Source organism: Neoarthrinium moseri (genome assembly GCF_022829205.1).
Source record: "Neoarthrinium moseri strain CBS 164.80 chromosome Unknown scaffold2_Wmoseri_CBS_16480, whole genome shotgun sequence".
Classification (NCBI taxonomy): Eukaryota; Fungi; Ascomycota; class Sordariomycetes; order Amphisphaeriales; family Apiosporaceae; genus Neoarthrinium; species Neoarthrinium moseri.
In genome coordinates, this window is record NW_026055116.1 from 1,340,134 (window position 1) to 1,367,991 (window position 27,858).

The 27,858-nt window shown below is 52.1% G+C and overlaps 13 protein-coding genes across 13 annotated transcripts; 7 read left to right on the plus strand and 6 right to left on the minus strand.

Annotated features, from left to right (window-relative positions):
* Positions 1-154: 154 nt before the first annotated feature.
* Positions 155-2,343, minus strand: JN550_001157 (uncharacterized protein; the record flags this gene model as incomplete). Its single annotated transcript, XM_049309960.1, has 10 exons — positions 155-399; positions 507-551; positions 610-1,016; positions 1,076-1,133; positions 1,260-1,470; positions 1,519-1,663; positions 1,718-1,838; positions 1,896-1,941; positions 1,998-2,112; positions 2,168-2,343. 10 exons carry the CDS (start codon positions 2,341-2,343, stop codon positions 155-157), a joined length of 1,569 nt encoding a protein of 522 aa, XP_049177063.1.
* Positions 2,344-3,357: 1,014 nt separating this feature from the next.
* On the plus strand, positions 3,358-5,561 carry JN550_001158 (uncharacterized protein; the record flags this gene model as incomplete). The annotated part of the gene is made up of 3 exons (XM_049309971.1): positions 3,358-3,405; positions 3,529-3,708; positions 3,765-5,561. 3 exons carry the CDS (start codon positions 3,358-3,360, stop codon positions 5,559-5,561), a joined length of 2,025 nt encoding a protein of 674 aa, XP_049177064.1.
* Positions 5,562-6,800: 1,239 nt separating this feature from the next.
* On the plus strand, positions 6,801-9,200 carry JN550_001159 (uncharacterized protein; the record flags this gene model as incomplete). Its single annotated transcript, XM_049309982.1, has 4 exons — positions 6,801-6,875; positions 6,994-7,025; positions 7,119-8,868; positions 8,922-9,200. The coding sequence occupies 4 exons, from the start codon at positions 6,801-6,803 to the stop codon at positions 9,198-9,200; spliced, it is 2,136 nt and encodes a 711-aa protein (XP_049177065.1).
* A 322-nt stretch (positions 9,201-9,522) lies between these two features.
* Positions 9,523-10,061, minus strand: JN550_001160 (uncharacterized protein; the record flags this gene model as incomplete). Its single annotated transcript, XM_049309992.1, has 2 exons — positions 9,523-9,692; positions 9,764-10,061. 2 exons carry the CDS (start codon positions 10,059-10,061, stop codon positions 9,523-9,525), a joined length of 468 nt encoding a protein of 155 aa, XP_049177066.1.
* Positions 10,062-10,819: 758 nt separating this feature from the next.
* JN550_001161 (uncharacterized protein) lies at positions 10,820-11,161 on the plus strand (the record flags this gene model as incomplete). Its single annotated transcript, XM_049310002.1, has 1 exon — positions 10,820-11,161. One exon carries the CDS (start codon positions 10,820-10,822, stop codon positions 11,159-11,161), a length of 342 nt encoding a protein of 113 aa, XP_049177067.1.
* A 439-nt stretch (positions 11,162-11,600) lies between these two features.
* Positions 11,601-12,976, plus strand: JN550_001162 (uncharacterized protein; the record flags this gene model as incomplete). Its single annotated transcript, XM_049310013.1, has 2 exons — positions 11,601-11,828; positions 11,915-12,976. The coding sequence occupies 2 exons, from the start codon at positions 11,601-11,603 to the stop codon at positions 12,974-12,976; spliced, it is 1,290 nt and encodes a 429-aa protein (XP_049177068.1).
* A 462-nt stretch (positions 12,977-13,438) lies between these two features.
* Positions 13,439-14,360, minus strand: JN550_001163 (uncharacterized protein; the record flags this gene model as incomplete). Its single annotated transcript, XM_049310025.1, has 2 exons — positions 13,439-13,579; positions 13,677-14,360. 2 exons carry the CDS (start codon positions 14,358-14,360, stop codon positions 13,439-13,441), a joined length of 825 nt encoding a protein of 274 aa, XP_049177069.1.
* Positions 14,361-15,230: 870 nt separating this feature from the next.
* JN550_001164 (uncharacterized protein) lies at positions 15,231-17,317 on the minus strand (the record flags this gene model as incomplete). Its single annotated transcript, XM_049310036.1, has 4 exons — positions 15,231-15,386; positions 15,520-15,816; positions 16,155-16,582; positions 16,639-17,317. The coding sequence occupies 4 exons, from the start codon at positions 17,315-17,317 to the stop codon at positions 15,231-15,233; spliced, it is 1,560 nt and encodes a 519-aa protein (XP_049177070.1).
* Positions 17,318-19,122: 1,805 nt separating this feature from the next.
* JN550_001165 (uncharacterized protein) lies at positions 19,123-20,167 on the plus strand (the record flags this gene model as incomplete). Its single annotated transcript, XM_049310047.1, has 2 exons — positions 19,123-19,161; positions 19,217-20,167. The coding sequence occupies 2 exons, from the start codon at positions 19,123-19,125 to the stop codon at positions 20,165-20,167; spliced, it is 990 nt and encodes a 329-aa protein (XP_049177071.1).
* A 677-nt stretch (positions 20,168-20,844) lies between these two features.
* JN550_001166 (uncharacterized protein) lies at positions 20,845-21,672 on the plus strand (the record flags this gene model as incomplete). The annotated part of the gene is made up of 2 exons (XM_049310058.1): positions 20,845-20,958; positions 21,019-21,672. The coding sequence occupies 2 exons, from the start codon at positions 20,845-20,847 to the stop codon at positions 21,670-21,672; spliced, it is 768 nt and encodes a 255-aa protein (XP_049177072.1).
* Positions 21,673-22,843: 1,171 nt separating this feature from the next.
* JN550_001167 (uncharacterized protein) lies at positions 22,844-23,245 on the minus strand (the record flags this gene model as incomplete). The annotated part of the gene is made up of 1 exon (XM_049310069.1): positions 22,844-23,245. One exon carries the CDS (start codon positions 23,243-23,245, stop codon positions 22,844-22,846), a length of 402 nt encoding a protein of 133 aa, XP_049177073.1.
* A 651-nt stretch (positions 23,246-23,896) lies between these two features.
* On the minus strand, positions 23,897-26,814 carry JN550_001168 (uncharacterized protein; the record flags this gene model as incomplete). Its single annotated transcript, XM_049310080.1, has 6 exons — positions 23,897-24,002; positions 24,059-24,379; positions 24,431-24,857; positions 24,919-25,861; positions 25,917-26,233; positions 26,283-26,814. The coding sequence occupies 6 exons, from the start codon at positions 26,812-26,814 to the stop codon at positions 23,897-23,899; spliced, it is 2,646 nt and encodes an 881-aa protein (XP_049177074.1).
* Positions 26,815-27,368: 554 nt separating this feature from the next.
* On the plus strand, positions 27,369-27,844 carry JN550_001169 (uncharacterized protein; the record flags this gene model as incomplete). The annotated part of the gene is made up of 3 exons (XM_049310091.1): positions 27,369-27,415; positions 27,486-27,633; positions 27,695-27,844. The coding sequence occupies 3 exons, from the start codon at positions 27,369-27,371 to the stop codon at positions 27,842-27,844; spliced, it is 345 nt and encodes a 114-aa protein (XP_049177075.1).
* Between the last annotated feature and the right edge of the window lie 14 nt (positions 27,845-27,858).

Genomic DNA, 27,858 nt, shown 5'->3' on the forward strand with positions numbered 1-27,858 from the left:
CTGGTTTAGTCAAACTAATGCATTTTTTTTTTCAGCCGAATAGTACAGATAAAGAGAGTTGATTGCCTTCTGTTCGGGAATCTTGTTCTCCGCCAAACCGCGTGTAGTAATTCCTACTCGTCTGCAAATCCGCCGAATCTGGTCTTCAATCGTCCTATGACATCAATTGCCCGTATTCATCGTATGTATCATTTTCATCGGAGTGATAGTCACCTTCTGAGTCATCATCGTCTGTGCCATCTTTGATAAAGATGAGATTTTCGGCCTCGACATTGAGAAACAAAGGTGGTTGCCTTGCTCTATTTTCGATCAGCAATACTCTTTCAAGAGCAGAACCCAATCTGATCAGTTTATCGTCTCGATGGGGTTTGACTATGAGGGCAATTCCATACGGAACACCTGGTAGGTATGAGCATCAGCATGTTGCATATTTACTCATCTCTATGGAAGGGGTTCACAGGGGTAGAGCAAGCGTCCTTCTCAAGGTCCAGGGATGACCAACTCACCGTCGAATGGATTAATATCGAGAGGGATGGTGATCATGGGATACCCTACGAGAGCGGTCAAAGGCTAATCGATGGCTTGGCCGAGGGTGGCAGGATAACTTACCAGCTTGCGCCGCTAGTTGCATGACTGCACCTCCTCCGGCCTGCACCGGAACCAGCAGTGCATCAAAGTCCCGCTCATCATCATATTCAAAGGCGCGGTCTAGACCGTTGTCCTGCGACATCCTTTGAATGTGTGATGAGGCGTCACGGTATGTATCGTCCTCGGTTCCCCCAGACGCCATGCTCTTTTCGAAACTGTCCTGGCCGCTAGGCCATGCTGGATGAGTCCAAGGGAAACCTCCTCCAGATGCTATATTCCTGTTGTATGCAACCACTTCTTGGACGCCGTGTATGCCACAGGGATTTGTGACCAAGCTGGACAGATATCTCCTCAAGTCGTTGAAGAAGTCAACTTTGACTACTGTGTGTTGGGAACGCTCTGGGTATCCCCGTAGCGATTGGAAGTCCCTTGAAGTTGTCAATCAGAGCCAGCGCCAACTTCGTGAAGCCACAGCCTGATAACATACCAGTCACAGCAACCATAATCAGGGACACTCTCTCCAATACTGCCAATCTTTGTGACATCTACGAGCGCGCCATGACACATAGCCCAATGTACAGCCAGTCTCAGACGTGGCATTTGTGCTCTTTTGCTTGGGTCTCTCTCTCCGCAGTCCCAAACTCCCTCCATTGGCACTCCAAATAACGTACCGGATAGATCTCGGTGGTCGGTCAAATGATTGGTCAAAGATCTGTTGCCATCGGAGATACCATCAAGGGCAGCAGCGGCGTCCGCAACGGTTCGACCAAAAGTTCCGACTGTGTCAAAATTGCGAGACACTGGAATGACACCATCACACGATACTCGACCCCTGGTAGGTCTGAGCCCAACGACACCGTTCCGGTCGGCAGGAAATATCACCTGCTTTCAAGTCAACACAGCATCCATGGTACATGTGAGGCGACTAACCCTAGATTTAGTTTCCGTGCCGAGGCTGAAAGCACACATGTTGGCAGATACAGCGCTAGCAGAACCCGAACTTGAACCCCCAGGATTCTTGGAGAGATTGTAAGGGTTCCTGCTCTGCCCTCCCCGGGTCGAGTAGCCCTCGGAGCTACCCAGGTCAGCAAGGAGTCCCCAGTGGGATAGTAAGGGAACCGGCACTTACTAATGAAACGATCGCATAGATGACCACTCGGACATATTGGCATGGCCCAAAAGTACGGCTCCCTTTTGTCTTAGAAGTTCCACAACATGAGCGTCACGAGGAACGTTGGCGCCAATGAGCACTGCAGAGAATGGTGAGCCGAGATATCTCACTGGTCACCACTGTGTAACCAACTTACTGCTCGAACCAGCGGTTGTGTTCATACTGTCCTTCGTCGCAATGTTCTGAAAGGATAGTGAGAAGCAGGTCGTCATGGAGTGTTATGGCTGAAAATACTCACGTCCTTTACCAAAAATGGTATGCCATGCAGAGGTCCTCGAACAATACCGTATCTTCTCTCCTCGTCAAGTCTGTCTGCAATCGCCAGGGCATCAGGGTTCAACTCAATCACGGCGCTGTATGTCTCAGTCGTTATTACACCGCGCGGATAAGTCACTGGTGAGAACATACGACAAACGCGGATTGAGTTTCTGAATGTAGGCGAGGTAGCACTTGGTCAGGTCAAGGGCTGTGAAGTGGCCGACGTTCATCGAATGCTGCAGGTCCTTGATTGACTGCTCAGCGATATTTCTGCCTGCACAAAGAGGCATGTCAATTTCGAAAGTCTCATTCCAAATAGTAGGCATCTTGACAAAAAATGTGTGCTGATAATGCAGCGGCGTATGACTATCGATCTGAAATGCGGACTGCTGAGTGGCTTATGTTGCCATGAAAATGTATGATGCTAACCTTTCGACAAGGCGGACCGTTTCGTTGTGTATCGCATGGCGTTGCACACGGAAGGCGCTTTGGAGGTTCAAGGAGGATTGCTGGTATCCCAAGAGGCAAAGAGCGACTGCTGACAGAGCCATACTGCTTAGCTTTTTTTTTGGGGCACCACGACCACAGGTCAGAATATTTGGGCAGTCAGCATTTTCAAGGCGAAGTCTCATTTTGAAATTGCCTACAGGAGCTTACTGTATATCTGTCGCGTAGACTACAAATCGAGAGCAGAAGATATGCCCATATTCCGCCATTACAAACGCCAGTAACAATAAGACTGTACCTAACCTACATTCTTAGGTCGGCAATAACATAGTCATCGATAATATATTCCAAGGTAGTGGCATATGTATATACCACCTATGGAGGAAAGAGGTGCCTAATAAATAATAATAATCAGAAACATTGCTACCAGGATACCCATATCCATGTTGTTAGGTAATGGTGATCTGATGGGTTGATACGTTCTACCACATACCTACTACATATTTAAGTACCTAACTCGGGTATGTATGCAAGTTGACCCTTCAGGCATCCAGGTGCGTGGTGAAGAAAAGGCGGCCTTGAGCTCGGCAGGTGGTTGCATAGTGCCAGCCGGGGGCTCCCTTGTCGGTTAGCCTGCAGGCACGTGTCGGCACAGAAAACCCTTCAATTTGATGTCACCGCCCCCGCTGGCGCCCGCTACACTTGACCGATACCGGTTAGCTGTCGAGGGCTTTATCGGCCTTATCAGATCTTGACTCACGGGGATGCTTCACAACATTGAGATGAACAACAGCACCGCTCTTCCTCCGTACCACTTCCATGGACAAAATTTGATGCTATAAGCCCAAAGCTGTCGAGTGTCCTCCCGGGCCTCGCAAGATGCCTGTTGCGACATGAATCCGCGAACGATTGCCTTCAAAAAGGCTAGTTCTACGATCAATGTAAGTGGGCTACCTCCCGCACCCGAATGTTTCTTCACTTGTCTTCACGAAGCTTCGGAATGACAGATGACTTGTGCTTTTGCGCGTTCAGAGTGACAAGAATGCATATCTTACGATGCTCAGGTACCATTCACCAAGGATTTTCAGAGGAGCATCGCAACGCGGTCAAGCAATGGCTCGCAAAAGCCCACGCCCTTAGGAGCGGTGGCTGAAAGTAGCGGTCGGGCCAGAACAACAATAGCATTCAAGTCGCCATTCGCATCCATCTCAGACGCGCAGAAACAACAGAAGAAACAAGACAGGGTATCTATCCGTCCTAGCATAATCGTTCTTCACAGCACATTGCTGATGGTCTCCAGGACTTTCTGCTTTCCGTTCTGGAGACATCTGTCACTAAGCGAGATGCACGTGCTTATATGAACAAGTTTGTTCCGCTCCTCCAGAAAAAGGGCGCGACAAACTTCAAGCAGCAAGCATCTCAAACCCAAGAAAATGGCACGAAAGAGACACAATCTACGCTTGCAGAAGCTCAAGATTCAACGGAGACATTGGGCAGTGCAGCTGCAGTTTCTGAGCCTGTCTATGTTGCCTTGGTGAAGTTTAGGGCACCCCAAGACCTCGACGACTCTACGATGCATGGAGTTGGAAGGACTTTGAGTCAGCTCAAGAAGCTGGGCCTGACAAGTATTGTGGTTGTCGACTGTGATCTCCCTTCCGAAGACGAGGCCACGCGGCGCCAGGTCACCAACATGCAAGCCAGCCGGATTGTGACAGCAATCGATGATCAGTACGATGAAGCGAGCGCTCGTATTGTTCAATCCCCGATCATCATAGGAGATGCGGCCGGCAAAGACACTTCGCCGTTTACTTCCGAAGACCTCTTCGTCGGCAACTCGAAAGATTTGATGGACACGCTGCAAGACGAAGCCATCGCCGTTGTACCCTCCATTGGTTACACGGAAGATCTCTGCTCTTTTAGATCCGTTGATCCCAACGAAACTGTCATTGCACTGGCCCGCCAGCTTTCGGGTCTTCAGTTCTTAGGCCAGCCGGCCGAGGACGACCAGCTCACGCGGCTCTTCAAGTCCGCCGAGGTGTATAGATTGATCATATTGGATCCTGTGGGAGGCATTCCCGCTCTGAACAGGGCGACGGGACGACACATGTTCCTCAACATGGAGCAGGAGTATGAAGAGGTTACCAAGCACCTCTCAGAGGCATGTGAAGCACATACGACATCGGATAAGCCACGAAGTGACAGTTTCTATCATTTGAAGAATGCTGAGCTGGCAAGGAAGACGTTGTCGCTGCTACCGCCTACTTCCTCTGCGATCATAACGACACCTCAGGAGGCAGCGAACGACAGATCGGGAGGAGAGGATGACCTGGACTGGGCTTTAGTATCGACCAGGAGGAAGTTGAACCCTCTCATTCACAACCTGTTGACCGATAGACCCGTTCAGTCGTCATCTCTACCATCCGGTCGTATACGACCAGTTGTGTCGTCGAATGGGACGTCACCACGGATTGGCTCATTGACAACACTAGCTAAGCGAGGCATGCCGTTAACTATCTTCCCAGACCCCCGCGTTGCTCCGTGGAGACCGCCGCAACCGGGCGAGAAACGCCTGAAGCTGACAGACCCATGCATCAATCTTGGCCGGCTCGTGCATCTCATCAACGACTCATTCGGGAGAGAGCTTGACGTTGAGCATTACCTCAAACGAGTAGAAGACAATCTGGCCGGCATCATCATCGCCGGCGAGTATGAAGGAGGGGCCATACTAACGTGGGAAAGCCCGTTTGGCGAAAGTGGACCCGAGAGGGTGGCGCCATCCAGAATGATTCCATACCTCGATAAGTTTGCTGTTCTCAGGAAAAGCCAAGGTGCCGGAGGTGTAGCGGACATTGTCTTCAATGCGATGGTCCGAGATTGTTTCCCGGACGGGGTATGTTGGAGGAGCAGAAAAGACAACCCGGTGAACAAATGGTATTTCGAACGATCGAGGGGTACCATGAAGATCAAGGACATGAACTGGACCATGTTCTGGACGACGTCGGACTTGTCTATAGACCAGCAAAAGTATAGGGACTACGAAAGTGTATGCCGGGGTGTGGAGCCATCCTGGGCGGACAACAAGCAGATACTGGATTAGACGCCAATGAAATCAATGGAAAGATTTTTTCTTGCTCCCAGAGCTTTTAACGCCGAATCGTCTCCCTAGCCTGGGCTAGTCAAGCATCTCGAGACGAGTCAGATTCCCGGTATTCCTTCTGGTGCCTGGGGGCGTCGACAGAGGTTTTCAGCCTCGCCTCACTGCACAAGTCAGTTATGTGACAAATCCTGAGGACGTCTCGCCGTCGTCCCGGTCGTGATGCAATAATATTGTGGAATCGCGGGGCGGTCAGGAATTTGGTGGGGTCTTGGGCCTTCTGTGCTCATAGTGGTTCATCACGGCACGCCTTGGGGTGCGGGTGCAGCCCAGCACCAAACCCCTCCAGCAACCACCTGGGCAGGGCTTGTAAGGCCGTGAAGACCCATTGTTATGACGAAAGTGAATGGAGCTGGGATTCACTGCATTCGGGCCATTTCTGGTGAGAATGGCAACGGCATCATGGGACAGGACCGTAGACGCAAATTCACATATCGTCATACGTGTTTACTGTCATGTGAGAGTTTGTGATTACATGTATACGCAAGCGGGTGAGAATGCCACTGGCCATGGGTTGTGTCCATTCATGAATTCTTGGGCAAGAGGCGCCAGGACGGGTACCCGACCTAGATGGAGGGCCAAAGGTACGCCGCGTGCCGATCTGCCGGAGCAAGCCAATGATGGTGTTGGGCTCTCTAAATAGAATACCAAGTATAGAATGAGTATAACTGTCCACAAGGCATACTTGCTGTTATCTTTTTTTAATGCATGCGGGCGTGCGAGCATGGATGTGAGGGTCGTAGCCTCGTTGCCGATCAGCTTGCTGCTGTGGACTGTGGAGGAGCCAGGCAGGCCAGGTCGTCGCGGGCGTCGGGTCGGTGCTCGAAAGTTCTGGAGTCTTCAGGCAGAGGCTGGTTGCGCCTAACAACGGCGGGGGGGTGTGTGCCTAGAGGAGGGGGAGGTCGCAAACTCAGCGAAACTTGCGGGCGGGTTGGCGGGCAGCCTCACCACTGGACGCACCGCACCTGTTCGTTTCTACCTATCCTACCCACCTTTGTTTGACACCACTCATCCCCTCGGGCAGCTTTTTTTTTCTCCAACGTCCCGAAAAGTCTGAACATCTGCAAAACCCGCCGTGGACAAAACGACCCAGACACAACTCTTTGGTTCTCCTCCCCTTTCGCAACCCTCGTCTCCTCCCGTGAGAACGTCCTGTCAAACCCCCCCACTCGCGAAGTAAAGATGAGCGTAGTCGGTATCGACTTGGGTACCCTCAACACCGTGATCGCGGTTGCGAGAAATCGCGGTGTTGATGTTGTGAGTACTTCCGCGCATCTCTCTTTCCGTCACTACCCTCTCTATCCTCTCGACTCTACCATACGCCCTTCGGGCGTGCCCCAAGGCGACCGTTCGTTTGCTGACTTTCACGTCCTAGATCACCAATGAGGTTTCCAACCGAGCCACACCGTGAGTCCTTGTCTCCCCAGACTTCTACCCCGTCGACCCCCCTCCGGTCGTTCTCCCGCGCATCCACGCTAACCGCACTCTCTCTCTATCCAGTTCCCTCGTAGGATTTGGTCCCAAGTCCCGCTACTTGGGTGAGCCGGCCAAGACTCAAGAAATCTCCAACCTCAAGAACACCGTCAGCTCCCTCAAGCGCTTAGTAGGCCGGAGTTTGAAGGACCCCGATGTCCAGGTCGAGCAGCAATATGTCTCGGCTGCCCTCGTCGACGTCAACGGCCAGGTCGGCGCTGAGGTCTCCTACCTCGGCGAGAAGCGACAGTTCACCGCCACTGAACTGACGGCCATGTACCTCAGCAAGATCAAGCAGACCGCCGCCAACGAGCTGAGACTTCCCGTACAAGACATGGTTCTGAGCGTGCCCGCCTGGTTCACCGACATCCAGCGCCGCGCCCTGATCGATGCCGCCGAGATCGCAGGTCTGAGGACCCTGCGCCTCATCAACGACACAACCGCCGCCGCTCTTGGCTACGGTATTACCAAGCTCGACCTGCCCGGCCCCGAGGAGAAGCCCCGTCGTGTTTGCTTCATCGATATCGGTCACAGCAACTACACTGCCTCCATCGTTGAGTTCAAGAAGGGTGAGCTTGCTGTCAAGGCCACCGCTTGCGACAGACACTTTGGTGGTCGTGACTTCAACCTGGCCCTGGTCAACCACTTCCACAAGGAGTTCAAGGGCAAATACAAGATTGACATCACCACCAACCCCAAGGCCATGGTCCGTGTCGATGCCGCTGCCGAGAAGCTGAAGAAGATCCTGTCTGCCAACCAGCAGGCCCCCATGAACATCGAGTCCCTCATGAATGATATCGATGTCACCGCCATGATCACACGTCAGGAGTTCGAGGCTCTCGTAGAGCCCGTCCTGAACAAGGCCACCGCTCCCATCGAGAAGGCCCTTGCCGAGGCCAAGCTGACCAAGGACGACATCGACTTCATTGAGCTTGTCGGTGGCTCCACCCGCGTTCCCGCCCTGAAGGAGAGAATCCAGGCCTTCTTCGGAAAGACCCTCTCTTTCACCCTGAACCAGGACGAGGCCATCGCAAGAGGTTGCGCCTTCAGCTGCGCTATCCTCTCGCCTGTCTTCAAGGTCCGTGACTTCGCGGTCCAGGACATCTGCAGCTACCCCATCGAATTCTCTTGGGAGAAGGACGCCGACATCCCTGATGAGGACACCAGCCTTACCGTCTTCAACAAGGGTAACGTGCTGCCTTCCACCAAGATCCTGACCTTCTACCGAAAGCAGGCCTTCGACTTGGAAGCCAGATACGCCAAGCCCGAAGAGCTGCCCGGCAAGGTCCCTGCCTTTATCGGACGCTTCTCCGTCAAGGGCGTCAAGGCCGACCCTAAGACCGAGTTCATGATCTGCAAGCTGAAGGCACGTGTCAACATTCACGGTGTCTTGAATGTGGAGAGTGGTTACTATGTAGAGGACCAGGAGGTCGAGGAGGAGGTTAAGGACGAGGCAAAGGAGGGCGATGACGCCATGGATACCGACGACAAGAAGGACGACAAGCCCAAGACACGCAAGGTGAAGAAGCAAGTCCGCAAGGGTGACTTGCCCATCGTTGCTGGCACGACCTCCCTTGACGAGCCCGCAAAGAACGCAGCCACCGAGAAGGAGTCTGCCATGGTTATGGAGGACAAGCTCGTGGCCGATACCGAGGAGAAGAAGAACGAGCTCGAGACTTACATCTACGACATGCGCAACAAGCTCGATGACCAGCTGGCCGACTTTGCCAGCGAAGAGGAGAAGGACAAGCTCCGATCCAAGTTGACTGACAGCGAGGTGGGTTCACATCGAATTACAACAGTTTTGAGTCTGTGCTAATAATGCAATAGGATTGGTTGTACGAGGACGGCGAGGATGCCACCAAGGCTATCTACATCGCCAAGATGGACGAGATCCGCGCCATGGCTGGCCCCATCACCCAGCGGTATTTCGAGAAGGTAGAGGCTGAGCGTGCTGCGGTACAAGCAAAGCTTGATGCCGAAGCTGCCGCCAAGCGTGCTGAGGCGGAATCGAAGAAGGCTGCAGAGGAGCAAGCGAAGAAGGAAGAGCCTGCTAAGGACGAGGTTATGACTGACGCACAGCCCGAGACGGAGGAGGCCAAAGAGTAGAATTCTTTCCCCACGTTTGCGGCTAATTAAATCATGAGGTTCTTTCTGGCGTGCGGTCAGGTATAAAGAATAGATAGACTTGGAATGACGAATCTTGTGTTCATGAACATGTATACGATGGGCTTCTGATTGCTTTGGTTGGCAGTGGTTAGATACGCACTCTCACTAGCGGCCCCAAGCCGCGATTCATTCTAGGAGAGAAGCGAATAAAAGTGATCTTTACTTGTATCCTCAATGTTAATCGAAGTAAGCTGCTGTATAACCGTGATCAATTGGACCCAATCTATAACCTGGAAAGCACCCAGGTGCTCATCTGCAGTCATCAAGGTGTTCCTTCGAAGTTGATCTCAGGACCGGCTGAAGATGCCAGGCCGAATTCGTCTTTGATCTTCTGATCTGACCATCCTAGAATTCGGGTATACCATTGTGACGAGCAGCCTATTTGCTTCGTCTCGACCTTCCACTCTGGCCACCTCTCAGCCAAATTCTTGTCTGCTTTCCACTGTAAGTAACCATTCATTATTTGTGTACAAGGAAAGGGCAATAAAGACCCCTACACGCACCATCCCAGAACTCCAACAAGCAAGTCCCCATGTCCAACTTGGCCGGTAGATCACGCCCGTCCCGTTCTGCGGCGCCATCCAGCTGGCCCGAGTCCGTGATACGGATCAACAGCGCCCGGATGCTCGCCCCAGTGTATTGGGCGCTGCTCTTGTTGCGGACGATGATGGTCTGCGACGTTCCATCGAAGCTGAACGCTACGACCGGGAGCAGCGCCGTCCGGCTGTTGGGGAACAGAAAGTAGTCTTCAGCCCACTCGAGGTACTGCTGCCAGGTACGAGCTGGGATCCCACCCGCCATTGGGGGGATGTGATTTCGGGAGAATTGCGTGAAATAATTCTCCAGACGGTTGAATCACGAGGAATTGGAATTGTTATTAAGTGACGGTACTATGATCATGCATGTAGTGTATGAGAAGTCCTTCCCTGTGACGACAATGGTAGGAGGGGCGGCAGCGGCGTTCATTGTTTATGTGCTGTCTTTTTTGATAAAGGGACATAGTATCTCAAACTACCGGTCTCTTGCTGTTGTTCTGCTGTCTCCTTCATTGCTCCTTGTCTTTTGTCCTCACAAGGGTACGATCTGGAGTTGCTGGGTGTTCAAGCATCAGAACCACGTGAAGGCACCATGGTTTGGTCTAAGCAGGACACTCATCTCGCATCTTATGGGTACCCTAGTCTCTGAAGATGATATACTTGTAAAAGAAATACATGATCGTGTAGCAGTCATTATCTGCATTTGCATGCTTCGTTGCTGGTGTCGGTGCTTTTCTGCCGTTCAAGCCTCGAATTGATGTGATTGGAGAGATGCATATGCAGCGGGGTATATATTTTTGGTATGATTCTTCTACCGCTGTTGTCATTACGGGTCACTGAGACTCACCAGCATATGTGCGCCTGTAGTTCATGGGTTATTGAAGGGGACAAAACATATAGTATCAGCGATAGGCACTGACGTCATACTTATGGCATGAGCGGAAATCCGCATCATTGAAAGAGGCCAGCAACCCATTGATGTTAAATGACTTCCCGTCTCCAGAAATTAACGCGTCTTTGAAGATGTTACGAACAGCACCTCAGCGCTTGCAAAAGGGATTATGCTCACCAGCCGCGACCACTGCAGGCCAACTCCGGAGAGCCTATGTGGGCAGCAAATCTGATCCGCCCGCGGGATCCCAACAAGAAGGGGACGCGTCTGGGAAAAAGCATTACACTACGCCAGATGAAACGAAGAGCTCGGAGCCCAAGAAGAAGAAGACTATTGCAGAGCTTGATGAAGAGATGAAGCGGAAGATGTCAGGCCTGTCTGGGGATGGAGGCGAGGCGGGCATTGAGTACGAGGATGGCCAACCCGTAGCCATGAAAAGAAGTGTCAAGAACAACATGTTCCGATATATATGACCACCAAGGACGCATAAGCCAAGAAATGCAGTCTCACTGCCAGAGGCATGGTACTCATGCAGCGTCGTAAGTCATACATCAAGCCTAGAGGTGTCCTTCGCAGCGTTTACTAAGACGGATCTGCCAGGCTTAAGATTCAAAGAGCCACTCATTATCAAAAAAGAACATCGTAAAAGAAATTAGTGTATTGTCGAGCGGTATGGAATATGAAAGACTGAAGCCGAGTTCCACTAGTTCGCTAAATGCATCTAACCCAAATGCACTGAACCGTGGTTTGCTACGCCAACAAGCAACAAATAACTTACCCCGCTATGCAATCAACGTAGAGTGTCTTGAAGAGCTACAACTACTTGCGTACATGCATGTATTCACATGTGCATCAATCTCACCGACTTCGAACACTTTGGCCCATTGATAATGGTGATCTAGAGTGCCGAGCATGCCTCCTGCACTGGATGATGTCCCGTCATTGACGGATGACAGCGCGAGCTTCGATCTGATTGCCCATGGCCATCGGGACCTGGTCCAGGCCGTCGCATTTAATGCATATGGCGACCGCTGTGCGACGGGCTCAGTTGATGGCAAGATTCGAGTCTTCAACCGCCAGAAGGACGGCACCTGGCGTATGTGTGATAATTGGGGTGCCCATCCCGGCGAGGTTCTAGAGGTAGGTCGTGCCTTGCCCCATGGCGCGCTTTCACGATTCAATGGCCGCCGCCGACCTCAGAAGTAGTAGCTAACGGCCACGCGCAGCTCCAATGGCTGCCGCCGACAATATACCCGAATCTCATTGCTTCTCTTGGTATTGAAGGCCGTTTCAAGCTATGGGCCGAAGACGACTCTGCCGCGCCAAGTCGGCGCTTCAGCTCTCGCGGCAGTAATCCCAAGGCCGCCCACGAGAGCAGGTCAAACAAGTCACCATACCGCTCCTTCTCAGTCAAGCATAATGAGGAGACCAGATACACCTACTTCGCATTCCTCGCAGCGGATGGACATCTATACGTCCACGAGAGCGAGGAGCCTGAGAACTTGGCAGACTACACCGGCATTGACGATTTCCAGGCGCTGCCCAGGCCCAACCGTGGAGAGGAGACGTGTTTCAAGGTCCGCTTTGATCCGAACCCAGAGCCCTGCTACAAGGCATTGAGAGCCGGTGTGCCCACTGATGCCCTGAGCCTGGTCGTTGCGGGCTTGGACTCTGTCAAGATCTTCCGGTCCCGTGACACTGTGACCAGCTCTTTCGGCGCGGCTACCCGAGCAAGGGAGTTCTACCAGGCGGTTGAGATCAGCGGACATAGGGGCCTGGTCCGCGATGTCGCTTGGGCACCCGGCAACTTCAGAGGCTACGACATGATCGCTACCGCCTGCCAGGACGGCTTTGTCAGGGTCTTCCGGATTGACACTCCATACAACAAGGATGATGGAAGGTCATGGGCCGTTGCCGACATCACAGGCAAGGACAGAGCCGGGGCCCACTCTGCTGCAGCGACCCAGGATAGTCAGCCTCGAGGCCAACCCCAGGCGCACTCGGGCATAAGGGCCGAGATTGACAAGTCTGGCTCCCATGGAGAACGCCTCATCACCGGCCAGCCCGGTCAGATCGAGCACACCGTGAGGGAGCTCTCCAAACTCGAGAGCCACCGCTCGCCCGTCTGGAGGGTCGGCTTTGACGATGACGGTCAGATTATGGGTAGTGTTGGAGACGAGGGCAAGCTCATGTGTTACCGCCAGAAACCGGATGGCACCTGGGACAAGAGTTCAGAGTTGGGTATGATGAAGCAGAGGCTTGTCTTCCCGCACTCTATTGCTGGTTAGTCGTGTTGGGCAATGGCATGAGTTAATCTGAGATCTCTGGACTTTCTGGGGCCGTACCCGTTTCTTATGTTACATGATACCCTTCCTTTGCTTTGTGAAGGATTACGGTCTTCAGGTCTAGTTTAGTAGATGTTCAGCACGGATACAAACCTAGTCTCGACGCAATTAAGCCCGCTCACCGACAGCGAGGGACGCGCTGGTTTTGCAATGCTGACTGCCCTGTTGCTATATTCCTCTATGTATAGCCACCGGCTTAGAAATAGCTTCATTTCTCTCAAATCAGTGTGATCAATGTACATCCTCTTATACGCGCCATCACCTTTTTCAAGGTCTCGTATTGCTGCAACAGCGGCCATAGCTGAGATGCAAGTTCGGGACGGGGCCTTATCAAGTGCAGCCTCAGACGGGTTCCCCATTGTCTCCAACCACGGCACGATACTTTTCCACCGAAGTGAGAGAGACTCAGGTGCGCGCGTTCTGTATTGGAGATGAAGGCCAAGATGTTCCAGCCGGACCTCCTAGCCATGTCCCGTCTACACACAGGATCTTTTCGATATCTTGTGCAGGTTTCGGTGGCCAGAAATGAGAGTTGCCTAGAGAATGCTTCCCAAAAGCTTAGCGGTCTCTCTCGGAGCGGGCTGTCTTGCGTTATGGCCGCTTCCGTGGCTAAGCTGTCAATTACGTCCATGGCACCACTTACAAAACAGTCTCCGATGAGGCGAAAACAATCATTTGTACCATATTCATACGAACTATTCTCAGGAGACCTCCTGAGAACAAATGGTAGACGTCCCCCCGGGAAGGTTATTACTTCATCACCGGGCTGAGTATCTGTAGGCCCCCAGCCACAGATTCCATCCGTGGTCCTAAACAGACGTCGTCGCGCGGCGAGAGTTGTCATTGCAGTTGCCAATCCTTGCCTCTCACAGTTGTCCAGTATTAGATAAGGATCCGACCAACGTTTGAATTCCTTGAACTCCTCAAATACACTCTCAACACTCTGGAGACCAAAGGAGAATGTTTCAACGACTTGCGCCTTGTCAGAGCCCAGATTGAGTTTTCGCTGCTCGTACCAAAACAACAGCGTCCACAGAGCTTCCAAAAGATCCTCCCTCATGACAGAGCCGTGAATAGGGTGGCCTATAGCTTCGACTGTCCCAAGGACTCTGCCCCACAGTCGCAGGCAACCAGGCCTTTGCTCCCGCATGATACTCACAGGAGAGCTTCCCGGTATGGAAATGGTCTTCACATACTCGACGGGTGGTCGGAAGTAGTTTTCGCAGGGGTCCGAGATGGCGTTGAGATGATGGCGCTGAGGCTGATGTTCATTTATATCTGTGAGTGTCTTTGCCCATCTTATCAGAGAGCCTGGTTCCTGGGACATTGTATCCCAATATTTCCTCAACAATTCGTCCCGAATAATCTGCCTGTCCTCAGTCCAAAGGCCAAGGGGCTCCTCCAGAAATACTGCTTTCAAACCCTTGCTTGTATTATACCTTTCCAGGAGAGTTTCTACCCGTCGGGTGTTCAGCTCATTCGAAATGACACTCTAATTAACGGCCCACGTTGGCAGATCTTTCCTATTTTTTCCGTCCAATGTCACCACACAGTATGTCGAGCCTCCCAGTTTTGTGAATGATATGACAGAGGACGGTGGTGTACACTGCTCTTGTCGAAAGGGTATAGTCCGGAATGAGCCACGTCTGAGACGGCAAAAGCCCTATAAGTGCAAAGATTTTATCCCGATCGTCTGACGCCTTCCGGGCTACCGTTGCTTGAAGAAAAGCGAGGAGCTCTGTCACCTCATCGTCTTGGTTTCGGTGACGACCCTGTGTAATCAGTCACGCAACGCGTCGATCTTCAATATCCTGGACGGCTTTTACGAAAAGCTCCAAAATCTTCTTCATATCCGAGCTGGGATTTTACTCTGGCAATGAATCCACAGCCGCGAACTTTTCCCAAGGTGCTTCTACACCTCCATGATGCATAATAACCCTGCGAGAAACGATGGCATCTTGGAAAACCCACACTCTGCTCTACCCGGGGCATGGAAGAAACATACGGAGTGCCTCTGCAAGGGCATCCAGGTGTGATTGATCTAAAGTCTCCATAAAATCCAGGTGCTCTCTCCTTGCGAAAATTTGAATGAAGCAAAAAACATCCTTTGGACCCGGATATAATCCAGTAGGCCCAGTGGTCCAACGATGACGAAATCCCGCGATAAAACCATCGTCTTGATCATCATTAGAGAATTTTATTCATCATGGGGTGGGTTTTGGCTCGAGAGGCCCAGGTTGCGATGACCGCGACTATCTCCTAGGAAGACAATCGTCTCTTCCGACGAGGCGTAAATGTCGCGCATGATGAGAACCTGTTGCTTTTTCTCATCGTCATCATTCTGGTTGATGCACTGGAAATCCATGAGCCTATATTCTGCTACTTAAAAATGTCCGACAAGAGAGACGTCACCTACGAGAGCGTCAACCCAGTGTCAACACTGTATCCGAGCTCCTGATATGCCTTAGAGCAGATTCCAGACTGACTGTCACAGCCACTTCGCACCCATCAAGAAGCACCGGTCGGATCACCTTCGTGGAGCCCCAAGGGTATGATAATGTTCGATAGGTAGGCTTGCGGTCCAGGGTGTAGTACCAGAGTCGGCAATCGATTGGAGCTTCCCATTCACCTGATTTCATATCGACAAGTCGAATGGCGCGGGGCAACCAGAGTCGAGTATAGGGGCTGCCCATGTTGTTTTCAATCGCCAAGGAGTCTGATCCCAATGCACAATGGTGGTCAGTCTTGGTGCTCTGCTTGAAGTCGAGTTGAGGGCGCTGGGGCTGTGTGCCAGAGTATTGCCTTAAGTTAGCGAACCAACGTCAAGCAATTTCGTCGTGGATGTGTCCATACATACAGACAAATCACGTTGCAGAAAACTGCGTCAGCTGCCTGCACAATTTCTTGAGTACCACCAGGTCGAATGCTACCGCCCTGTCCCAACGACCCATTCAGGAGCAGCAATCGCATTGAAGGTCTGAGGCAGGCATAATATTTTTGTATTAATGAGATGTACTTTCAAAGAAGAGAAAGTGACATAAAGTGAATAAAGCTTTCTCCAAGTTCTGTCTGTTCCTTTCTATCTCTTCTTTGGCACAATGGAAGGGTGAGCATTCTTTACCAGCATCTGGACGTATTCATCAAACCAAGCCCCAGCCCTCGGCGCCCCCGTCATACCGCACTGCCCGTCACTCTCACCACCAGGCTTGATCCACACCAGACTATCCACATACGTGTTGTTGTTAGACGTGCCAGGTTGCGGGCCAAACCCAGCGGGCGAGACGTTGCACCACTCACCCCATTCCTTCCTGGCGCCGTATTGTGCCACACGGCCCTGGTCGACGATAAAACGGGAGGGGAGACCTTCCGCCTCAAGATGAGGGGCCAGCGACGAGGCGTAGTGGGACTCGTCCCAAGAATTACTATACTCGGTGTAGTTCTCCCTCTGGGCAGCGTTGAATGGGTTGTAGTTGGAGACATTGGTTGCGAAGCCTCGAATTTTGGTGTTATTGCCAGACTTCTGCACAACTTCTGCGAATACCTTGGCACCTGGAACAAGCAGTCAGTTCAAATAATGCTCCGCACGACTTTGTAGTTGTCCTTACTGGGTGCGAGGTTGTCATTCCAACCGAGCCATCCTCCATGAGCAGCATCCATATATAGATGTACGTTCTTGAATTGAAGACTGGAGATGGCGTAGGCGATACCCTCCTTGTAAACGTCGGCAGCGTTGGCACAGAATTCAACCGCCATGTTGGTGACCAGGTTGGCGAGGGAGTCAGGCTCCAGCACGATGGCGAAGGTGAGATCCGTGGCGGCGCTCACCTTCTCGGCGTAGGGCTTAATAAACTCATTCTTGTAAATCTCTAGTCCATTTTCAGCACTGCTCAGCTCTCCTGCGCTCTCACCGGCGCTGCAGTCGCGGTCTGGAAGGTTGTACAGGACCAAGCCAACAATTTGGTCGACACCACTGGCGGCCTTCTCGGCCCGCGCGGCAGTGATGGCATCATCGATGTTCTTTAGGCCGGCACGGTCAGATACCCAGACAAAAGTGCCGATGTCCTGGATTACTCGGACTTTGTTGGCATTGACGTTGTCGTTCTGCGAGAGGAAAGCCTCGTAGGTCTGATCCAGCTTCTTTGCCCATGCTGGGTTTGCAAAGAGCTTCTTACCCTCAAATGGGTTGACCCCGGTGTCATTTGCGCGTCTGTAGGGCCGAGACCATTGAGGTGCAGCTGATGCCGTAGCAGCGGCACAGAGCGTTAACAGTGCAGCAAGGCGCATCTTGTCGGTATGTGTACGAAATCTAAGCTCCCCGGATGAACACTGTAAGGTAGGGAAAAGCCTCTCCCCAAAGTGAAGAGGTCGAGCACCTTTTATCCCCAGATGAGACAACAGGTCCGTCTGGCCAGTCTACACAAGATCAATCCATGCTAGTGAGTTGAATTACATACAACTCGGTCAACCATCAAGCGAGCCCGTTCTTTCCGCGAATGACCCAATGTCGCGTATGTGTGGTAGCAAACTTTCGGAAGCATGGGATCGAGCCCTGCGGTGGCGCACCAAATGACATCTTCGCATGGTTCTCGGAGGTGTCATCGCCTCTCAGTCAGGAAACGGAAGCACCACGATTGATTGCCCAGGGCTGAGGTTGCTTGCGGGATGTTGAGCCGCATTGGCGCCCCCACGGGCTGTCTATATTCAGGGGACGCTGCAATGTTGGTTGAATATGCAAGATTTAGAGTAGAGTCGTCTATGTGGATTATACTTGGCCAGGCACCGAGGCGGCATGAGCGGGTTTCACCTATAGTTGACCGGCTGGAAATTAATTTCGCCGCAAAGACGGGACGGTTGCCGGAACGTGGAAGAAGTCTTAGCTTTCCTATTGAGGCGTGCATCAATATGCCAAGCCTTGGGAATTGTCAACCATCAGTGAACACGAATGGCCCAGCGCCATTTGCGTCAAGGCTAGGCTGCTTATATGCATATGCTATACGAGAATAGAGGTTTCTAACCCGGCTATGAACTTGAGCGTTTTGTCGTTTCTCTACTGCGGCTCTAAAATTTGTATGATGTGTTTGCATTCTTACAGATTTGATGGCATCGTGACCATGGCAGCGCTTCATCGCCGCCATGTCAATGCCAGGCCAGCGACGGTGCACCATGATACACTGCTGCTGTATTTTGATTCACGAGCCTCGTTCTTACCACACCTGAGCAAACCTCAGCAGTCTCGCTGTTGTTGAAGGGATAACCTGGATTAGTACCATGGACGAAGGGGACCATCTAACGATAAATGTCACCAGAAGGTTCAGTTCATCGTGTCGGATTGTGAGGTTGTAGCGAGGCTGCTTGAAGTGAGGCTACTTGAGTCGAGACACCGCGAAGAAGTACTGTAAGCTTGGCAGATTGCCCGTCGGACTGGAATGTCGCGATGAAGGTCCAGCCGGACAAAGTTGCAAAGTGCACCGAGCCGCGGCCAGTCCCCCTTGTTTCATGACCCTAATAGTCACAGTCGGCAGCATAGCCGAGGATGACCCATCGGGAATGATTAGCCTCCTTACTATACCCAGAAAAGAGGGGTGGTGGGCTGTGGTACAGGTTGCCTAATCTGGACAGCGATGAGATGCCAGCTGGCATGGTGATGCATTCACGGTTGGGATGCCGAGTTGACGACTCGGCACTCAATAGGCAGTGCCGGAGGGCCTATGCCATGTAAATGTCAGTGAGCACATGATTCTGCCTCCCATGCTTTCTGTTGCCAGGCACGATTCGGTGAAGCACTCACCGTCCGGGGAACGCCCGAGCACGAGAAACCCCACCGAACCCCGCCAAGGGGGAAATAGCGGGCTCTGCGTAGTTCCAATGAACGTCATGAGGGGCACTAGAAACATGGAGAGCACTGCTTCGTGAGCTGGGGCTGGCGAGCGCGACTTTTGGCGGGGAAATTTACAAGCCCGGCCGGCCAGTACATAATTGTTATTGCTGCCCGTCGTCTGTTGACTTTTCCGCTGGTTTTTTCTGCCTCTGCCCTCACCCTCCTTCTACCTCCCGGAACGATACCACGATCTGCGACTGTATTTTCCAAGATGACTAAGGTTCCTTCTTTGAAACTTGCCTCTGGCTTTGTATGTTGCTACCTGCCCAACCCCCGATCGATGATTTATTGACTCACCATATTAGGACATGCCGGTTGTCGGCTTTGGAATCTGGAAGGTTCCCCGCGAGACCTGCGCCGAGACTGTCTACAACGCCATCAAGCTCGGATACCGCCACTTCGACGGTGCCTGGGACTACACGAACAGTGCCGAGGCCGGTCAGGGTGTTCGCAAGGCCATTGCGGATGGCCTGGTCAAGCGCGAGGAGCTCTTCATCACCAGCAAGCTATGGAATAACTACCACAAGCGTGAGCATGCCCTCCAGCAGGCCAAGCTCGAGCTCGAGGCCTGGGGTCTCGACTACCTTGACCTCTTCCTCATCCACTTTCCCATTGCCCTAGAGTTCATTCCTTTCGAGGAGATTCGCTGGCCCTGCTTCTGGTCCGACAAGGAGCAGACCAAGGTCACTCCCCTCGCCAAGGTCCCCATCTCTGAGACCTGGAAGGCTCTCGAGGAGATTGTTCAGACCCCTGAGAACCCCAGCGGCTTCATCAAGTCCATTGGTGTTTCCAACTTCCACACTCAGCTCCTCTACGACGTGTTGTCGTACGCCAAGATCCCGCCTTCAGTCCTCCAGATCGAGCACCACCCATACCTTACCCAACCTGAGCTCATCCAAATGGCTCAGGAGAACAACATTGCCGTCACTGGCTACTCTACCTTTGGACCCCTGTCCTTCCTCGAGTTGAACAACCCCCAGGCCAAGAATGCCAAGCCTCTATTCGAAGTCGACATCGTCAAGAACATTGCCGAGAAGTACGGCAAGACTCCTGGCCAGGTCTTGCTCAGATGGTGCACACAGCGGAACATTATCGTCATCCCCAAGTCGAACAGCGTGGACAGACTTAAGCAGAACCTGGAGTGCTGCTCTTTCGACCTCACTGAAGACGAGCTAAAGCAGATCTCAACTTTGGATCTAGGCCTAAGATTCAACTGCCCAAACACTCTTCAAAGACCTATCCGTATTTTCACATAAAATGTGAGGCAGGTCAATGGAGGAACGATAGAAATTTAGAATCTAATGAACAAAAACCCTTGACGACCAGTATCCTCAGAAATCTCTCGTGCAGCAGCTGACAGTGAGAGCGCTTCCTCCTGCACTCTTCAAAGGTTGTTTACTCACGACGTGAATCGAATGTTGTAATTTGATATTGATTTGGTGACGAACAAAAACCCTGGGCCATGTCGAGACTAAATAATGAGAGTACGTACGACGAAATCTTTATCAGAGGCACAAGGATCGCTTACCAACGCGCATAAGCTTGGATGTTTACACCAATTGTCAGCCCAACATGTGTGCTAGAGGTCAAGTAAGCGAGGGCTGAAAGTGGAAATACTGCAATATGTTGATGATTTCAAAACGCCAAGAAATGCTGTGAACAAACCTGTGAGTTCATTTGACATTGTAGCAATATCCTCCTCTTTTTAACAGTCAATTATCGAGCCAATTCACGTCCTTTTCAAACAAATTTGTTACGAGGCACCACAAGAATAGGGGGGCGGGCGCCACACGCCAACCCCCAAAATCTGCACCGCCACGTCTGAATCGCGGGGTGCATTTCCACTTACCAAAATCGCGTTAAGTCGCGTCTCACGACATCCGTTCGTGAAGCAGCAGAAATATTCACGTCACTCACTTCGTGCTCATAAAAGATGGCGCTGCCTTTACCGCCGGGCCTCGTGCCGACAGAGGTGGCTTTCCTCTGTGAAATGGAATTGGTCACAATTGTACCTCGCCAGAGGCTGGAATCCATCCCACTTCTAAGTGTAGATCGACCCCGCCACGCATCCCACCTTTAGAACATCACCAGCTGACCCAGCCCACAGGGTGCAACGCCGGCGCTCCGACCGCCGCATCGCGCGCAAATCCCGCTCTGGCTGGCCCTGCTACTCAAGAAGCAGCGCCGCGCAAACATCGTCCCGCCGGCCTGGCTGCATCCCGCCTCGCTGGCCGAGATTATCCACCAAGAGACCAACGTCGACCCGGAGGCCTTCTCCCCGCCGCCTCCGCCCGTGATGCGCTCCGACGGCCGGGGTGGCGCGCGGCCGTACGCCTCGAACCCGGAGCCGAAGCCCGGAGATTTGGTGCTTTCGCCCCCCTTTCTGCCCTCGTGTACGGCAGACGCCCCCTCAGGCTACCTGCCGTATCACTGGCTGGAGATGTCAGAAACACTGCTTGCACATGCAGCAGACGATGTGCCGAGCGCGGCGGAAGTGAGGACGCTGCTGCGTGACCTGCAAGAAGTCCGGGCGGCGAAGATGAGAGGGAGTACGACGCAGTTGGAGGGCGGCGGCGGCGTGGTAGGACTGAGGGGTGTTGGGGCCATGGAGTTAGCGGAGAGCAGAGGCTTCGTACAAGGTGTCGTCGATGGAGTACGGAAGATCGGCGCCAGCGTCGAGCAAGCAAGGAGAGAGGATGAAGAGAGGGGATACGGGGATGAAGGAGCCGATGAGAGTGATGACGAGATGGGCTTCGAATGAGAGCTGCCTTCAACTAACAAGGCCCCTGAGACACTGTTCTATGCTTTTACGGCACACCGTGATTACAAGCATGGACGTGGAACAGACGAAATTACGTATACGATACACTAGACGATGGGTCCGCTGAAGCTCGGAATCGAGCTTTGCTTGCTCATGGTCCAGAACAGACCGGTGACAGGGTCCCGTCCATTTGGGGGATATATCGGTCATACATGGCGAAAAGTCGGCATGTCAAGAAGCAGGATATTATGATGAATATGCAGGCGAACATGCAAATACGCCAAGATTACCATCAGTCAGAACACACATATCATTCCACTACCAGTCAGTGAGTGTTCTCTATGGCAAAACGAAGGGACGACACTAAAGCAAGGTGGATAAAAAGGCATAAATAGATACATAAGATTTTCACCCGGTGTTGCGCGCAGGACTTGAAGTGAATGAATTCCTTCTGAATAGCCATTGAAATCAGTCTCCAAGAATCTCATTGCAGTTGACCGATTTTTGGCAAGAAAGCTCGGCCACCAAGCATGCTACGTCTCTAGTTTTTACCGTCCACCACGACGGGGCTGTTTTCCTGTCGGTACTTCAGACAAGGTCTGCGAAAGTCCGCCTAGGACGGGGATGCTTTTACCGTCGTCATCCAAGAGACTAACAAGCAAGTACTGTTCATTTAATTATCAGGCCAATGTGGCCTTGCTCGTTGAACTAGTGAAGACTTGTCTCGCAATATCAGACCACCCGCGGCCCAGTAACCAGAGGAATCCCAAGGCTCTACCGAAACTGGCTCGTCATACTCATTGCTTGTCAGCGGTTGGGTGTCAATGAGGACCTTAGCTTGTTGCTAGACCTAGTATTCCCAAGTCAAATCGTTTGCAGGCCCCCTTCCTTAGCGCCTCTTCCTACAAACATCGCACAATTGCAACTGCAACACGATGCCACCACATAGCACATCCAGTCTCCTTATCCCTCGGTTGGAATGACATCTCGAGGCTCTAGTCTACGTATGCCTTAGAGCAACAGGATGCAATCATCAATCACAACATGCAAAGTGTAGAATCAAGAATCTGGATAATCATCAGCTGTGGATAGGCACAAGTCACTTTTCACAGGACGCTTCACATTTGGTTTGAACACAAACGAAACTAAGACTATGGACCACAAACACATCTTAGATCGACTCAAAGTTGCCAGGCAAGTATGCCACCTCCGTCGTCACATCCATGTAATACCAGTCCCTATAATCAATCGTGACAGGTTCCTCAACCATCGGCACCCGCAATCCATCCACAGTAACACGATATCGCGGCGGCTTGCCGTCTAGGTCGTGCGTATACATGCTCCATTGCCCAATGTTGGCCGGGTGGACGATCCTGCTCGAGACGAGGAACTCCGCGGTCGACAGAGCGTGCCACTCCATCTTCACGGCTTCTCCCAGCAGTCGTACCGTCACGAGGAGACCAATGTACCGGAGGAGATTCAGAGCATACAGGCCCAGCGCTCGGAGAAATCTTCTCCCCAGATGAGATAGTGTGGTCCCCCATTCTTGCAAGCGTTGATACGACAGCACCATTTCAGGAAGCGTTTAGGTTCGAGTCAGGAAGGATATGAATGCCGCAAAAGCCAACTATGCTGACATCGATAGAAACATGTTGCTGATGTCTCTATATACAAGACTCGTTTTGGTCAGGCCTACTTGGAGGACGGCATGTTTCGCTTTTACACGTACCGTCGGTTGTTTGTGTGAAGTCTTTAGCCCCTGGACTCCTTAATGAAAGATCTTTGTGCCGGTGTACAATGCATTCCCAGCACTGTCAAAGCACCCTTCATCCACAAGACAAGGCATTGCCTGATAGGTTCCAGACGATAGCCATATTCACATCCTCAAGCCCTCCAATGAAGGCATCTCGTATCGAATCTCCAAAATTAATGACGCACGTAGTTCGAATATACACACCACAACCAAATGAGAAAACGTTTAAAAAGAGATTTAGGGTTTCTCTGCGTCCAGTATGTTGGATCTGCTTAAGAATACAGGGGACGGTCATCGCTAGTAGACGGTCTTGTATATGACATTGTACAGTATCTAATGACACCTCTATACTACAGATCGATGTTCCCATTGAGGAGTACGCAAGATTTTCGCAACGCTTGGAAAGGAAGCCAAAGGCAAATCTAGCCAGACGCCTGGCAATATGGTACAGAATATCGTATTGAGTCCAGTTTAGTCGCCTTTGATCTGTGTGATACCGTCTGCAGCAGTATCGACAACCTGGAAACCATCGGCGTTACCGGCACCTCTAGCCGCTCGGGCATACGCTTCATCACTCCTGCGGAGATATCAGTAGGATTACTTATAGTAACACACGGTACAACTTGGACATACCTGTCACACAGGACTTCGATATCTTCATCGCTGAGAACGCGATCGCCACCGGAATGGCGATACACTTCACCGTCTTTGAGGAGCAGGGCACGGAGGGTTTCTTTGTCTAGATCCTCGCCTTGCTCCATCTTCTGGCCCATAGTCTTGAAGCCGCCTTTCTTGATGACCAGCTTCTCGAGGCGCCGCTTTGCGTCAGCGCTCATGAGCAATTCTTCTTCAACAGTTCCCTTGGTAGCGAACCGAAACACGACGACGGGCCGCATCTGACCGATACGATGGCATCTATCCTGAGCCTGTAAGTCCTGCTGAGGATTCCAATCACTGCAGGCCTGTTAGTGGGAAAAGTTTCGGTCCTCACAAGAGCAGTCTTACCTATCAAATAGAATAACTGTATCGGCACTAGCGAGGTTGATTCCCTGACCTCCCGCTCGCGTGGATAGCAAGAAGATCTTGAATTCTGGATCCTCATTGAAGCTGCTGATTTGCTCACGACGGTCTGTCTGCGACACGCTACCGTCAATCCGGCAGACCTTCCAATTTCGCAGTCCTTCGCAGTAGTCATGTAAGATATCCAACTGAGTCTTGAATTGAGAGAAGATAAGGACTTTGTGGCCCCTTGCAAACATTGCCGGGAGTAAACGGTCGAGAAGAAGCATTTTACCTGAAGAGTTTACAATGCTCTCGTCGACAGGGGTGTTCTCATCGAAAGCCCAGGGGCTGTAAAAGTTATGGGGGCTGTTACAAACCAGCCGCAGTTGCATCAGTGGGTTGCCAAGCTTTTTCTCAGCTATTTGCATTTCTGCCAGGTGTTTTTTTATTAGCAAATACTCTGTTAGTAGAAAATTGAGTAGGTGCCTTACTAGCAAGCTCCAGCGTGGCAACTCGTTCCGCCTCCTCCTCGTCCTGAGGCTCTTCATCACTGTCCACTTGAGCGGCTTCGAGCTCCGCCACAAGTTTCGCTTCAAACTCCTCGTCATCGAGCTTATCATCGTCTGAATCATCTGTAACTTTGTAGGCCTGCGGATTCTTCCGTGGACGACCTCTCCCACGACCGTTAGTCGCCGGTGTGGACTGTCTGCTTGATTTGTTGCTCTTTGCCTGAGGTGTCTCTGTTGTTGGAGGTGCCCTCCTCTTCGTGCTTGCTCTGGAAGGGGTATTTCTGGTAGGGGTCCTCGAGGCCGCCTCTGTTACAGCCTTTGGAGGCCTGCCGCGCCCTCTCTTGGGTCCCATCATGATAGAGAAAGCATCGGTCGAAGCGGGTGACGTAGCTTCAGATGTGGTGGCACTGCCAGCCAGAGATGTTTGCCGGCTGGTGCGCCTCGAATTAACAGCAGAGTTCGTAGTGCCTGTAAGGCGCTCCACAACCTTCTGCTCCAGATAGGCCCGCGTGTCGGTGCTTCGATCACCCATGACGTTGTAAAGGTCCGTTTGCTCCTTGGTCATTGGCGCATATAGCACGTACTCGCGCTTCTTGGGAAGCCAGTGCGCAACATCCGCCTTGATTCGGCGAAGCAGTAGCGGTTGGAGCACTTTGTGGATTTTTTTAACCAATTCTTGGTTTTCTTGATCTCCAATGAACTGCTGTGTGCCCTCTTCATCCTGAAGGTCGCTGAAGTCAAACCAGATCTCAAAGGCTTCCCAGTCGAGAAATGTTTTAGGCATTAAGAAGTGGAGCAGTGACCACAGCTCCTTGAGATTGTTCTGCAGAGGAGTGCCTGTGATAAGAATACGTGTGGCAGACTTGAACTGCTGGAGCGTCCTGAAAAGCTTGGCGTCGGCATTCTTCATCCTGTGTCCTTCATCCTGATCATCTGTATTAGCCTAGGCCATAGTTGAGTGGATTGTTCCTATCGCTTACGACAACAATGAATTCCCAGTTGATCCTGGATAGAGCGGCATGGTCTCTCAAGATCATCTCATAGCTGGTACAGACGACGGGAAACTTCAAGGTCGGGCTGCCTTTCTGATAGTGCTTCATAATCTGGGTTTTGAAGACATCTTGTCGCTCTTCAGGCTTGCCGTGATATAGGGCAAAAGGAATCGAAGGAGTCCATTTCTGAAACTCATCTTGCCAGTTTGACAAGGTGCTCAGCGGAGCTATTATCAGGTGAGGGCCATAGAAGCCCTCCTGTTCCCGAAGTAAGGCTATGAGGGAAATGGTTTGAATTGTCTTGCCTGTAGAGGTTAACACGGAAGCTAGTTTGCATGGGTTGTGCATCCTTACCAAGACCCATCTCATCTGCCAAGATGCCGCTGAGACCCTGCAAGACGATCTCATACATCCATGTCAGACCTTCAAGTTGGTAATCTCGCATAGTCCCGCCGGTCATGTTCTTTGGCTGCTTCTTCAATTCAAGCCCGGCATCTACGAGTGCCTGGTTGTCGAAATCACGGCCAACACGACCCAGCGCCTTGGTCTTCTTAGTGAGGATGTCGCTGAAGATGGAGCTCTTGCGAAGCAGCTCATCTAGCTCCTTTGCCTTGGCCGCCCGCTCCTGCGGGCTCAAGTCGGCTCCCTTCCGCTTTCGGCGGGCCTTTGCCAGTCGCTTTGCCTCATCGCGGGTGTTCTCTGCTCGGGCCCTCTTCTCCTCCGCTTGAAGACGCTGTTCCTGAAAATGGGAGTTGGCGGTCATTTTGGCGTGATCGGACTCTTCAGAGGTTGGTGGTGACGAGGGTGCACTAGTGTGGATACGTGAAGGCGAAGACAACGAAGACGATTTGACAGAGTCCAGATCCGACGAAGAGCCCGACTCCATCGTGTCTATTGAGGGAGGGTACGGTGGGAACAAAATGACAAGGGCATTCGTCTACGAAAATGGGTAGTTAATTTGTTTTGCTTCTGGTGCGGGCTTGGACCTGGCTGAAGAAAAGTGATGATTTCACCGGCGTGATGCGCACACATTAGCGCGTCGAGCAGATCGGCCAGGACGCGAAAGGATAGCGATGTCACGCGTTAAGTGGCAATCGCGCTCACCCTGCCCATTGCAGCCTGCTCAAGGTGGTGCGCATTCCGGCCCGTTTGCAAGTGGCCGCTTTCATCCACAGTGGAGGCGGGACAGGACCTACGTTAGGTACAGGCTACAGTAGGTACCTAAGTTACAGTAACTAACTCAAGTTAGTGGTCGAGTGGCACCCGGTCGGATCTTTAATCGGCCCACCCAAGCCAAGCCACACTGGACTACTGCTGACTCATCGTTGCGTCGTCGGCTTCATTCCCCGAATCGTATTTAATCACCTAAACCTCATCCCTTTCATCATCGCCGACACCAACGCAGACTCGTAGCAGGACCTCGAGCAACCACCAGCAAAGATGGCATCCGGTCCGCAGAGCTTCTACGAGCTGTATCGCCGTAGCAGGTACAGCGTCACCGACTGCTCGCCCTACTGTTGCTTCCAAGTTGGCTAACCCTGGGGCGTGGCGATGTAGCGTAGGCACCGCCTTGACGGACACCCTCGATGACCTCATCCAGGACCACCGCATCGACCCCCAGCTTGCGATGAAGATTCTTGCCAATTTTGACCGGGCCATCACGGAAGTCTTGCAGGACAAGGTCCGCTCGCGGCTGACGTTCAAGGTGAGTTACTGCCCAGCGCTCGGCGACGTCGTTCGGCATTATCTTACATGCCTCATTACAGGGAAGCTTGGACACGTACCGATTCTGCGATGAGGTCTGGACCTTCCAGCTGAAGAATGTGGCGTTCAAGATGGACAACGGCCAGCACACGGTACAAGCCGACAAGGTCAAGATCGTGTCTTGCACTGCCAAGCCTCAGGGAACGACTTAAGCGGCGAGGAGATG